General features: G+C 36.4%; 1 protein-coding gene across 1 annotated transcript; it reads left to right on the top strand.

Annotated features, from left to right (window-relative positions):
* The first annotated feature begins 3,735 nt into the window (after nt 1–3,735).
* LOC109075794 (solute carrier family 26 member 6-like) lies at nt 3,736–12,224 on the top strand. The gene is made up of 19 exons (XM_042762340.1): nt 3,736–4,238; nt 4,965–5,104; nt 5,220–5,330; nt 5,638–5,813; nt 5,891–6,055; nt 6,280–6,432; nt 6,635–6,717; nt 6,852–6,999; nt 7,637–7,750; nt 7,904–7,981; nt 8,126–8,221; nt 8,399–8,505; nt 8,878–8,947; nt 10,364–10,456; nt 10,671–10,811; nt 10,912–11,136; nt 11,219–11,273; nt 11,690–11,808; nt 11,956–12,224. Exons 1-19 carry the CDS (start codon nt 4,090–4,092, stop codon nt 11,977–11,979), a joined length of 2,247 nt encoding a protein of 748 aa, XP_042618274.1. The 5' UTR covers nt 3,736–4,089; the 3' UTR covers nt 11,980–12,224.
* Nucleotides 12,225–13,312: the final 1,088 nt, after the last annotated feature.

The raw sequence follows: 13,312 nt of genomic DNA on the forward strand, positions 1-13,312 counted from the left end.
CATAATAGGCCTATGTATTGCTGAATGAATAATAAACAACTGATAAAATTATATAGCTACTCCTAACCTAAAGTAATGATGCAATGTGATATAATTTAACAATGCTCATTCCTCCAAAACAGAGAAAACATATTTCACAAACATCTACATATCTGTCTCTTTTAAAGTTTTTAGTGTATATAATGAATGGGATTATTATAGCACAATTCCCACCCAGACCACACAGTAAATGGAGTCACCTTCATGGAGTCAGTGGCCATGGGCTTATTTAAATCAGTTAGTGTCACAGAACACACACATGTACCCACACGTAGAAGTGTTGATATTTGACCAGAGATGAACGGAAATAGGTTACCTGTTACTGGCTCTCATTAACTGCTAACCAATAAATGGCTTTTTAAATTCTGCTTGTCACGTGATTGTGTTTAAATGCAAACATGCATGTCTTACCACTCTCTCAGGGTCACAGGTACTTAAGAAATTTAAGAAAACGCAGACCTTGTTTTTCTGTGCTGCATGTCCAGGTTAAGCATCTCACATGCACAGCTACAGTCTCAAATGTAGCGTCATGATCTGGGGTGTTTTATATTAATATGTAACATGACGACAGTTCATCCTCAAGAACTGTTATTTTATATATTTAATGTATTCATTTATTTACTGTATCTCTTGTGTGTTTGTCTCTATATGGTTTACTATCTCAGATGAAGAATCATGGTTTTGTTCCAGATTTTCTGTCTCTTTCTTTATTTTTCCCTTCAGTGCATCATGCAATCCTACACTACCAGAGGCTACAGGAGTGTGTGTGTGTGTGTGTGTGTGTGTGTGTGTGTGTGTGTGTGTGTGTGTGCTTAAATGATGTTGTATCTCTGTCTCTTTGTTATTTTTGGCATTTTTGCTCTTTGTGTTTGTATGCTGTTGTAGTTCACTGTAATTCAAAAGCGTTTTCTGTTCTAATTCAATTACGCGAGAACACAGGCACACGTTTCAGAGCTGTGACCTTTAATGACCTCACTTCCTGAACGATGAACTCAGCAAATACATGAACTTGCAAACCTTATAAAAAAAAAAAAAAAAAACTCTACCGAGCTTTAGAAGTGACACTTCAAGATAGAATGGAAAAGGAATATAAGAATTTCCAATTCTGATTTAATGATTTGGAGCAACTTTGTGCATTTATCTGGATTTTAAGGTGATGTGTGGCTACAGATAATTGTTTATCAGCTATTGAATATTAAAATAAACCCTGACAATGACTTATGTCAGCTTGTACCTTTGTATATACAGGTACTTTTTAAAATAAATCCTATTGTGATAAAAGTTATATTTTCCATAATGTATTTATGAAAATTAAACTTTATATATAGTTTGATTGTGAAAACAGACCAACTGAAAGTTTATTGTCAGGTGTATTGTTTTAATACTGATGTTTTGGCATGCTCATGAAAACCCCAAAATTCCTGTGTGTAGCATATCATGGCGAGAAAGGTTGTGTAAACGTGTATTGTAATCATGCTTAACTCTAAACACCTGCAAAAAATTCCTGAGGCTTTTAAAAACTCCCAGCCTGGTTCATTACTCAAAACTGCAATCATGGGTAAGACTGCCGACCTGCTTGTCCAGAAGGCCATCCCTGACACCCTCAAGCGACCACGAGGGTAGAAGTACACAGAAAGAAATTTCTGAATACGAATAGGCTGTTCCCAGAATGCTGTATCGACAGTGTCTGTGGGAAGGAAAAAGTGTGGTTAAAACGCTTGCACAACTCGAAATGACCAGATGAGGAAGATTGTGGAGGAAGGACCGATTCCAGACCTTGGGGGACCTGCGGAAGCAGTGGACTGTCTGGAGTAGAAACATCCAGAGCCACCGTGCCCAGGCGTGTTTTGAACCTAGAAGCGCCTGACCTGGGCTACAGAGAAGCAGCATGGACTGTTGCTCAGTGGTCCAAAGTACTTACAGAAAGCAAAATTTTGCATGTCATTCGGTCAAGGTTGCCAGAGTCTGTTGGGGAGAAAAATGCCCAAAATGCCTTAAGTCCATATGTAGTACATGGTCTGGGGTGTTCCCATACTGTCAGCTGCTGGTGTTTCTCCACTGTGTATTTTATCAAGGGCAGGGTCAATGCAGTTACAATCAGGAGATTTGGAGCACTTCATGCTTCCATGAAAAGCATGGAAATAGATTTTATTGGCACTCAGTCCATCACAATGCCAAAAACCACTGGGTAAATGGTTTATGACATGGTATACATGTTGGCCTGCCAACTGATCCTGATCTCTGAAATAGAGAATCTGTGGGATATTGTGAAGAGAAAGTTGAGAGACGCAAGACCCAACACTCTGGAGAATCGAAGCATCCTGGGCCTCCATAACAACTCAGCAGGCCAAGGCTGATTGCCTCCATGACGCAACAGTCATCTTTCTGCAGGAGCTTCCCGACCCAAGTATTGAGTGCATAACTGACATAATTATTTGAAGGTGACTAAAAACACTTTTCTTTTATTGGTCGGAATGAAAAGATAATCTTTTTTGAGATAGGAATTTTGGGTTTCATGAGCTGTATGCCAAATTTCACATAAAAGTGAATATTGCTGAAGTTGTTCTTGCAACCCAATCAGACTATATTGGACCATAAATGTGGTAATTTTTAGAAGAGACTTATGTGAACTCTTTTTTACAATGTTGTGATAATGAACTTTTTTTTACAATATGCTAATTTTTTGAGAAGGACCTGTGTGTGTGTGTGTGTGTGTGTGTGTGTGCTTGTTGATTTGTTCTGTTTTTAAATCAAAATTTTAGTTATTGTTGCTCAAATATGAAGAGTCTTCAAAACATTATGCTATGCAGGTCTGTGCATATGTCATTTTCTATATTAACATATATTTCATGTTACAGACAAATTTGGTTTGGTGATGTTGTAAAATAAATTAAATATGTAGTACAATAAATAATCTATGTACACAGTTACAACATATAGGAACATGAATAGCATGGAAAATAATTATTCCACACCGGTCAACACAAACAACATAAAATCCAACAGAATCACAAAAGGCCGAATGACAACAGCCAAACTGCACCAGCTCTGTACAGTTCGGTTAGTATGCATGAAGTTCACACACATGCATTGCTGAAATGTTCTTGTACCCCCAGTGAATTGGACCATAAATGTCATTAGAAGAGACTTTGTTCTCTAGGCAGGTGTTGGGGAGGGGCCACATTAATATTTAATAAGCTCATGTCTCTCACATACATATACCATAAGCTTCTATTGTATAAAACTGATCATAATGACAGACTAACCCCAAATCTTTTTTATATTTTCGGGTCAAATGAAATGGAACTCCAATAGAGGATGTTCCCAAATTTCGCTAAAGGAATGTTTTGTCAGTATTACCTCATTTTTAGACAGTGTTTGTCCCCAAACTATAGTTAATGTATGCATATCTAGTCATAATTACAATTTTGTATATAGATCTTTATATTATCAGATAAAGATGTCTCTACTACACTGGATCAAGCAATCACCTCAGAGATCTCGTAGCAGAGATATGATTTCAAAGATCTGCTGTTCACAATTCACTCATACAAAAGCACTCGGTTTTGCAGAATGAACATGTTTCCTATCTAATCAGGCGAGATAAGGTGGGGTAGGTTTCTTGTGTGAAAGTTTCCAACATTGACTCTGAAGAACCCCCCCTCCTCTCTTTTTGGGACTTTGCTCCCCATATGAACACATTAGAATTCTATCAGTGAGTGTGTGAATGGATCAGACGGATATCGGAAAGGGCAGGATACACATTAACAAACTGTGATAGAAGAAAAGGGCCAGGGACGTTAATTAATCCATTGCTGTCCAGAGCTTCACTGCACAAGCAGCAGACCTGTGGAGCTCTCACTTCGAATAACTGCAGAACATCCTTCAGAATTGTTCTGGCCCTGTTTGCATGGAAATTAAGTATTGAATTTTCATTGTGAGGACATACATTTTGGGATCTATGCAATGGACGTGATCTGAACAGTGAATGTGAGAAGAATTATTTTATAAATTTTCAATTTCACATTTAAGATTGAGAGAGGATTCAAAATGGAGGAAGAGATGAATGTCAGAGATCTCAGGAAAAGGGTGCCATATCAGATTCAGAGAGATGTACTGGATGAGCTCAGTGTCGACCAAGTTGCTGAGAAATCGGATTTCAAAATTTCAACAAAAGAAAAACTCAGAGATGCTGTCAGGTGTGTCAATATGGCCTTTCTTTGATTTGAATATTTTACTGCTTGAGAACTGAACTATAGGTTGCACATTTAAGTGAAAATGCTCCTGTTTGGCATTTTTCTAATTTAATTAATTAAATAATTTATTTATTTACAATTTATATCATCATCATCATAATTCAAGAGAAAAGTTTAATTGAAAAAAAAAATATCAGTATTTGGTTTGTCCTTATTTTGGAAGCAGTATTAGTTATAGCTAAAAAAAAAAAAAAAAAAAAAAAAAAAAAAAAAAGAAAAGTGTACTGTGAAAAAAAAAAAAAAAAAAAAAAGAAAGTAATTTTTAAGTATATTTTTAAAGATATTTAAAATGAACACTGAATTAAATGACATTTTAAGTTCAAAGACTGAAATAGAATTTTCTTGTAAAACATACTCCAATAATCTTAAACTTAACAACATGAACTCCACAATTTTGTGTCAGACCTCATGATTGGGTTGTCCAGCATGAATTGAGAATGATCCAAATAGCATATTGTGCTTTAATGGATGCAACAACATCTCTCACACTTTAAAACACACACACACACACACACACACACACACACACACACACACACACACACACACACACACACACACACACACACACACACACACACACACATATTATTAATTATAATGTAAAAAAAAAGGCAGTTATTTTGTTCTTCTCTGTTTCATAATTTTCTATTTTTCTTTGTTCATCAGGTGTACAGGCCCTAGATTTAAGAGCTGTTTCCTATCATTTGTTCCTCTCCTGACATGGCTGCCACGATACCCATTTCGAGAAAATGCTATTGGAGATCTAATATCAGGAATCAGTGTGGGAATCATGCACCTGCCACAAGGTCCAACACAAGCACATGCACACCTGTATTACCAAAAAAAACACACATTACTTAAGACAGACCTAAACAAAAACACAAACAAGCATTCAACTTGGAATGTGTTTTGTGTGTGCAGGTATGGCGTATGCTTTGCTGGCTGCGGTCCCTCCTGTTTTTGGTCTGTATTCCTCCTTCTACCCCATTCTCATCTACTTTATATTTGGAACATCCAAACACATCTCTGTGGGTGAGTACACAAACACTTCCCTTTGGTTTCTGTTGTTCCTAAAGGTATCGTTTACACAAAAATGAATGTTCTGTCATCATTTACTCTCCCTCGTTTCATTCTAAATCTGTTCCCATGGAACACACACAAAAAAATCACATAAATCTTTTCTATACAACAACAGTTCATGCTCCAGAAAGCATCATAAAAATAGTCCCATGACTCTTGTGCTGTATTCCAAGTCTTCTGAAGTCATTCAATAGCTTTGTGTAATTCACTGATGATCTTCACATCTTAAAGGTTTACTTTCTAATCTCTCTGTCTACAGGTACATACGCAGTTATGAGCGTTATGATTGGCAGCGTGACAGAGCGTTTGGCTCCAGACTCAGACTTCATGATACCAGGCAATGACACCAACAGCACCACCTTGGACATCATCGGCCGTGATGCGGAGAGGGTCAAGATCGCGGCCACTGTGACTTTCTTATCTGGCATATTCCAGGTAGGTTCATTTGTAAGTGTATGTGGCTTTGACGTTGTGCATGTGACTAAGTGTTTGTGTGTTGTCTGTGTGTGTAGTTACTCCTTGGTTTGGTTCGGTTCGGTTTTGTGGTGACGTATCTCTCAGAGCCATTGGTGAGAGCTTATACAACGGCGGCCGCCATTCACGTTATTGTCTCCCAGCTCAAATATTCCTTTGGGATCAGTCCACAGCGGTACAGTGGACCTTTGTCTCTTATATATGTGAGTATGAACACAAACACACACACAGTCCCAAACACTTTATTAAGGACTATCCTGAAGCGGTGTGTAAAAGGCCACAGATAAGGATGGATAATCACACCTATGTGTAATTTGTGTTTAATGCCCCCTAGTGGTTGGGGTTATTATTTGCACTCAACAAGCTACATTTAATAGTGTTTTCTCTATTTATTTTTTTATTTATTTATTTTTCTTTCTCTCTCCAGACAGTCATAGAGATTTGTGCATTGCTCGGAAAGACTAATATTGGTACTCTGGTAGTTAGCATTGTAACCATCTTAGGTCTGGTCGCTGCAAAGGAACTTAGTGCCTTGGCAGCTCGCAAAATCCCTGTTCCGATTCCTGTTGAGCTGATCACTGTAAGTTACTTCATACAGTTAAACACACACATGCACATTCATATTTACTCAACTAACTGTGGATATACATGCATACTTTACAATAAAATGTAATTATAGTTTTTCACTCTTCCTAAAATTCCATCAGTTTTGCTTGCTCTTTCTGTTTAGAGGTAATGTAACATATTGTTTCTTATAGCTTTCATCTTATTTTTGTGTATAGATTATTGTCGCTACTGTGGTGTCATGGCAGATGGATTTGAAGACTGAATATGGTGTTGAAGTGGTTGGACAAATTCCATCAGGGTGAGTCCAACACACAACTATGCAACATAGTATGTGTATAACGTGGTAATGGTTACAGCTACAAAACACAACTGCAGCATCATAATACATCTTCAGGTGCAAATACTCATCTGCATCTCTTCTTCACATCTTAGTCTGCAGGCTCCTGTGGCGCCTGCTGTCTCACTATTGGGTTCAATGGTCGGTGATGCTTTTGCACTGGCTGTTGTTGGTTATGGTATTGCTATCTCACTGGGTAGAATTTTTGCCCTCAAATATGCCTACAAAGTCGACAGTAACCAGGTAAGTGACTTTAAATGCCTGTAAAAGATGATTTTTATTGAATGTGTATATATATTTATATACACAAATATATATGCACACATCAAATTGATCAACAGTGACAGTAAGGACTTTTAAATTGTCACAAAAATATCTGTTTCCAGTGAATGGTATTCTTTATATTCATCAAAGAATCCTGAAAAAAATATTAAGCAGCACAAATGTACCATGCAGGGGTGTGTTAAGAGTTTTGGGGGCCCTAAGCAAGCAGTCCCCGGGAGTCCCCCTCAGTATAAATCACATGATTTGTCTGGTTTGTGTGGTGTCTAAACACTTCTGGTTCAATTTTAGAATGTCTTCTGAAGGATCATGCAACACAAAAGGAGTAATGGCTAATATATATTTTTTCACTTTTAAAGTCAAATTTAGTGTCAACATAAAACAAATAGCATAGTTTAATATGGGTTTATGTTCACAATATTTTCTTGGAATTTTAGTTCTTACATTTAAATCCAGTTGGCAGTTAAACCCAATTTTCCCACAGAGGCACATCTTTTTTGTTATTTTGCTAAGTTGCTGAAAGTCATTGATCCAAATCAAAAAACATTTTTGTTTGAACATCTTGTGTTTTTCTCATACTGTCTGTTCTCTGGACCAGGAGCTCATCGCACTGGGTCTGTCTAACGCCATTGGAGGTTTATTCAATTGCTTTGCTATAAGCTGCTCTATGTCTCGCAGCATGGTGCAGGTCAGCACAGGGGGGAAGTCACAGGTGAGAACTTCAGCAAACTGCAGTCTGACATACAACCTTTACCACCATTCTTTTGTTTGCTAGTTCTGGATAGATGGATGGTGAGTTCCTTAGATTATAGTTTTTTTTTTTTTTGAAAGTTCAAACTGAAACCTCTCTCTGTCATTCTCTCAGGTGGCTGGAGCCATTTCTGCTGTGGTAATTCTGGTGATCTTGTTAAAGATTGGAGAGCTCTTTGAGGAGCTGCCAAAGGTTAGTACCCTGAATCAGCCCTTGTGTGGGCTGGCTTTAATATTCATAAGATAAGAGTATCTGTGCTGAATTAATGAATATGATAATGTGTCCATTTACAAATATATATAGACATATTGTGCACGTGTGTGCTGGCTTCTTTAGGCTGTGCTGGCTGCTATAATCTATGTAAACCTGCATGGAATGATGAAGCAGTTTGGAGACATCTGCTCTCTCTGGAGGACCAACAAAGTGGATATGGTGAGAGAGAACAAGAAGGAGGGGGTTTCATTAAAAAAGCTAATCTTATGCAACACATTAAAAATAGACCTATACATAAACAAACAAAAAAATGACTGAGAATGGGGAGAGTGAATAGTGTGACAGAAAAAAAAGGGACAGTTTAGATGTTATTCTCTCTGTTGTTTGTGTGTTTAGGTAGTGTGGGTGATGACTATGATCTTGACAGTGTTGTTAAATCCTGATCTGGGACTGGCTGCATCTATCGCCTTCTCCATCCTCACTGTCGTCTTCAGAACTCAGCTGTGAGTGACAGAAACCACATACACAAAGCTAAATAATTAACAAATGCACTGTGACACATGCACCATTTCCCCATAGTCCTGAGCCTTAAATGACGAAACCACATACATGTGCAACGTTTGTAAAACTAGTTCTGCATGCGGTCTCATGTTTTAATTTACACTGCTGAAGATCCCAAGAGATCTTCAGTGATGAACGTCAGATTGCATTTTCTTTTGAGCTCCATTTGATTGGCCATATGTACCACTGGTTTAGTGGCTGAAATCCCTGTTCTTGACAGCATCATTTCAACAGCTGGCATAAGAATTCACCATCTGTCCCTCCTTGTTTTGACTCATTTCTTCTTCTCTACCTGTTTCTTCTCACTACAACAGACCAAAATACTCTATTCTTGGCCAGGTTCCTGGCACTGACATCTACAGACCTGTAGAGGACTACCATCAGGTGACCATGAAAAGACCACCACCCACACCATTATAACAATTTATGCATGTTTACTGTATTCAAATGATTTTTTAGTTTTGATAGTTATATTTCACACATCAAAGGTGTTACACAATTTATCAGATCAAATGATTCAGATGGAGTTAAAGGGATATTTCACCCAAATATGAAAATTTGATGTTTATCTGCTTACCCAGAGGGCATCCAAGATGTAGGAATCACGGCTAAAACATACAATATAACTAAGAAAAAACATACACAAACAAAACCAAATTAAACCCTGCGGCTCATGACGATACACTGATCTGTAAAAACACTAAACGATTGGTCTGTGCAAGAAACTGAACAGTATTTATATCGGGGGTTTTTTACCTCTGATTCACTCAATGTCTGAACTGTTAGAACTCTCTTGAGCGCATTCTCAGCAGGCGTCTTCTTTTTGCTTTATGGCGGATCGCAGACTTATAAGTACATTTCCACCACCTATTTCTCAAATGGACCATTGACACGCCTAATTGAGAGTGTAGATAGAGTATCAGTGCTCCATTTGAGAGATAGGTGGTTTCATTTTAAAATCTCCAATTGTGTTCTACTGAAGAACAATGTCACCTACATCTTGGATGCCCTGGGGGTAAGCAGATAAACATAAAATTTTCCATTTTGGGTGATCTATCCCTTTAAAGGTATAATTCATCTTTACATTTCTGTTGTTTTATGTACTTTTGAAACATCCTGTCACCCATGATTTAAAACCTGAATTACAGCATACTTCCAGAAACACCTTCCATGCAACCATATCTTAGATAATCTGATAAATCAGTGTCACGTAGCTTTGCAAAGACATGTTTTTTTCACTTGTTTTGGTGTTATTGTGGTGGTTACTATTTGCTTAACAGTTCTGGGGTGTGTTTGAATGAGTGTATAACATGACTGTAAGCTGTAAGCGAGATCTAGTTATAAATAGTATTTATGAAGTATCTTATATGTGTTATGTGTGCAGTTTGTTGTATTGCTATTGAAACTGTACACTTAACTATGCCTTTTTTAGATTTTGATGTAAAATGTATTTGGCCACAACACAGTCTTTGACCTTTATCAAAATGTTTTAGTAATGAATAAAAATTACTCAAGTGATAAACATTTAGTCAATGAACAACTATTCCCAACTTTCTTCTGATAAATTTGAACACATTACATTTAATTTGGTTCATTTGTATTTGCAGTTGTGAATAACTTTGATAATTTGAGCACTGAAAAAACTGTAATTGCAAATATTGCTTTACAAAGTTTGTGCAATTATTTTGAAAAGTATTTAGAAATTCTTGATTTCATCATTAAATTGGATGAAAAAGTATTATTATTATTATTTTATGTTATTTTGAGTATAATTTCTCTGTACTTTTTGCACACTTACAGGTGAAGGAGATTCCTGGTATAATGATCTTCCGTTCATCTGCAACATTGTACTTTGCCAATGCTGAAATGTACATTGATGCGCTCTATGAGAAGGTAGACACACACAAACACTATGCACACATATACTCTCATACATATTCATTCACACACATTTGCATAAAGAACAATCACAAGACATTAATCTACTAAACCAAACATAGCTCTAGCATAAACATTCACTGTGTGATTAGCCCAAACAAGCTACATACAACACATGCACAGGTCAGGACATTCATGCAGTAAAAAATCAATGTTTGTGTTTGTGCAGACTGGAGTAGATGTGGCTAAACTTCTTTCACACAAGAAAAAACTGGAAGCAAAGAGACTCAGAAAAGAAAAGAAAGCTGCAAAGAAAGCAAAGAAAGAGGCCAAGAAAAGAGCTAAAGAAGCTGCTGATAAAGCTGCTAAGGTCTGCATTTGAAGAGACTGTGTGTGTATGGAAATACAGTAAATGAGAAAATAAGTGTTTGTGTATTCTGACTGAGTCAGTGGTCTCTGCTTTTAACCAGGGGGAGGAACCACAGTTTTCGGAAACAGATGACAGTGGGGAAGAGCCAGAGTTGTCACATGCAGAGGCAAATGGGGATGTGAATAAGTTGTCAGTCAAAGAATCAAAGGATGTGGCTACTGTGGAGGTGGGGCCTGACCCTGACTCCACGCTCCCACAGGCAATCATTCTTGACCTAAGCCCAGTCAACTTCCTGGATACAGTTGGGGTGAAGACTCTACGCAATGTGAGACACAATCTGTACCCATTAGCAATTTATTGAACATGTAACGTGTTTTAACCTTTTAAAACCCTTTGTTTAATGACAGATCTATAAAGATTACGGAGAAGCTGGTGTACAGGTGTACTTATGTGGCTGCCAGAGTGAGTGACCAGTACATTCCAATAAGTTTTGACTACATTTTAAGAATACAGGTTTCAAAAGGGTGTTTTTGCAGTGATTCTATAGAAGAACCATTCTGGGTTCCCCAAAGAATCTTTCTTTGAACTGTTCTTAGAAGAACCATTTTTTTCTTAGAGTGAAGAACATTTTAATGATGTAAAAAAAAAAAAAACTTTTTTCACTATAAAGAACCTTTTGTGTAATGGAAAGTTTGCATGGATGTTAAAGGTTCTTCATATGGAACCATCAATGCCAAAAAGGAACCTTTATTTTTAAAAGTGTACTCTTCCATGTCACATGTTCCTTTTGTTGTGTTTGTTGATGTGGAATCCCATCTGAGTGCGCAGCCAAGATGGATCTGTTTGTCAGCACTATTTGTAATATCTCTCTGTTTCAGGAGGTGTTGTAGAGAGTATGGAGAAGGGTGATTTCTTCAATGAGAAAGTAACTAAATCGATTCTCTTCTCATCAGTACATGATGCTGTTCTTTACAGTCAACAAGGAAACAGCAAGGAGGTACAGTACATCCTTATCTCACATAGACATACATATCAGAGGTTCCCTAATCTTAATAAGACATATGTTGAGTGTTGGTGGCCCAGACAGTATTTCGAAACAAGCATGCATGAATAAACATCATTTCTTGCCTTTCTACTTTTACAGGTTATGCAAGGAACACATTTGTAAATCCAAATACCAAACCTGATACAGAACGCTACGGAACATAAAGCTGGATTGTTATTTATTGTGTATTTCATCATAGAGAAGAATAAGTTAAGGAGATGTTTCGATTAATAATTAGCTTTTTTGAAATAATAAACAGAGACTCTTTTGAATGTGAAATATCTTAAAATGGATCTGCTGAAGAATTTTATTGTGGAAGGCAAGTAAAATGTAAATCAATTTTTTTTTTTTTTTTTTTTTTTACATTTCACTATAGCTGTGAAACATCTAAGTGACAGGTTATTCCAGGTTGTGACACCGTAGAGTTCCAGGTACATGATGACACTGAAATATGACACAAGAATGTAAACCCAGTTTTCACAATATAATCAGACTCCTGGAAAGTTCCAGTTTTAGCAATATACACTACAGTACAAAAGTAAACAGTAATTTTTTTTAATTGATCAAAAGTGTCAGTAAAGACATTTAAAATGTTACAAAAGATTTCTGTCAAATAATAGCTGTTGTTTTAATGTTTTTATTGATGAATTTTTTTTGGAATTTTTGTACTTTTGTTTATTAAAAATATTAAGCTGCACAACTCTTTTCAACATTTATAACATTTTTTTTTTTTTTTTTTTTTTTTTAGCATCAAATCAGCATATTAGAATGATTTTTGAAGGATCATGTGACACTAAAGACTGGAGTAATGGCTGCTGAAAATTATGCTTTGCTTTCACATGAGTAAATTAATTGGAATAAATTTAGGGAAAAAAAATTTAAATAGGAAAGTTATTTTAAAATGTAATAATATTTCACAGTATTACAGTTTTAACTGTATTTGTGATTTAAAAAAAAAAAAAAACACGCAGCCTTGGTGAACATAAGAGACTTCTTTTAAAAACATTTTAAAAATCTTTATGACCCCACCATTAAAACAAAATCAGTTTATGTATTTAAGTGTGTATAAGCTATGAATGGTGCTTGTGAACTTTGTATGCAAGTGTATTTACGATCATTCTAACTTAAATAAAGTTGTTTTCTTATTCTTGTGGTGAATTGTTTTTAGGCCTATCTGCCATGTTAGATTACCAGTTATCTGTGAAAATATTTAATCCAAAAAATTCTCTTATTCCTCTTTTTTATGTTCAGTCTGAAGTGCTGATAAGCATCTCAGTGATATTTAAAATTAAATTACATAGGTTATTTTCATTTGATGGGTGCTGTTTTCCTGTATGTAGACACATTCAGAAAGTTAAATAGTTACTTTATGTAAATGGTCTTCCCTTAACAAGTTTCAGAAAAGCTGGTAATTCCAGCATAATCCCAACAGGAAAAGACCATCTAGAACCCGCCC

The sequence above is a fragment of the Cyprinus carpio genome, chromosome A8 (assembly GCF_018340385.1).
Source record: "Cyprinus carpio isolate SPL01 chromosome A8, ASM1834038v1, whole genome shotgun sequence".
Classification (NCBI taxonomy): domain Eukaryota; kingdom Metazoa; phylum Chordata; class Actinopteri; order Cypriniformes; family Cyprinidae; genus Cyprinus; species Cyprinus carpio.

Excerpts from the sequence above, each read along its gene's own strand:
- LOC109075794 (XM_042762340.1), top strand. The coding sequence starts at position 4,090 with ATGGAGGAAGAGATGAATGTCAGAGATCTCAGGAAAAGGGTGCCATAT. Across the intron at positions 8,506-8,877 it reads GTCGTCTTCAGAACTCAGCT|ACCAAAATACTCTATTCTTG; the intron begins GTGAGTGACAGA and ends TCACTACAACAG. Across the intron at positions 11,137-11,218 it reads GGGTGAAGACTCTACGCAAT|ATCTATAAAGATTACGGAGA; the intron begins GTGAGACACAAT and ends GTTTAATGACAG.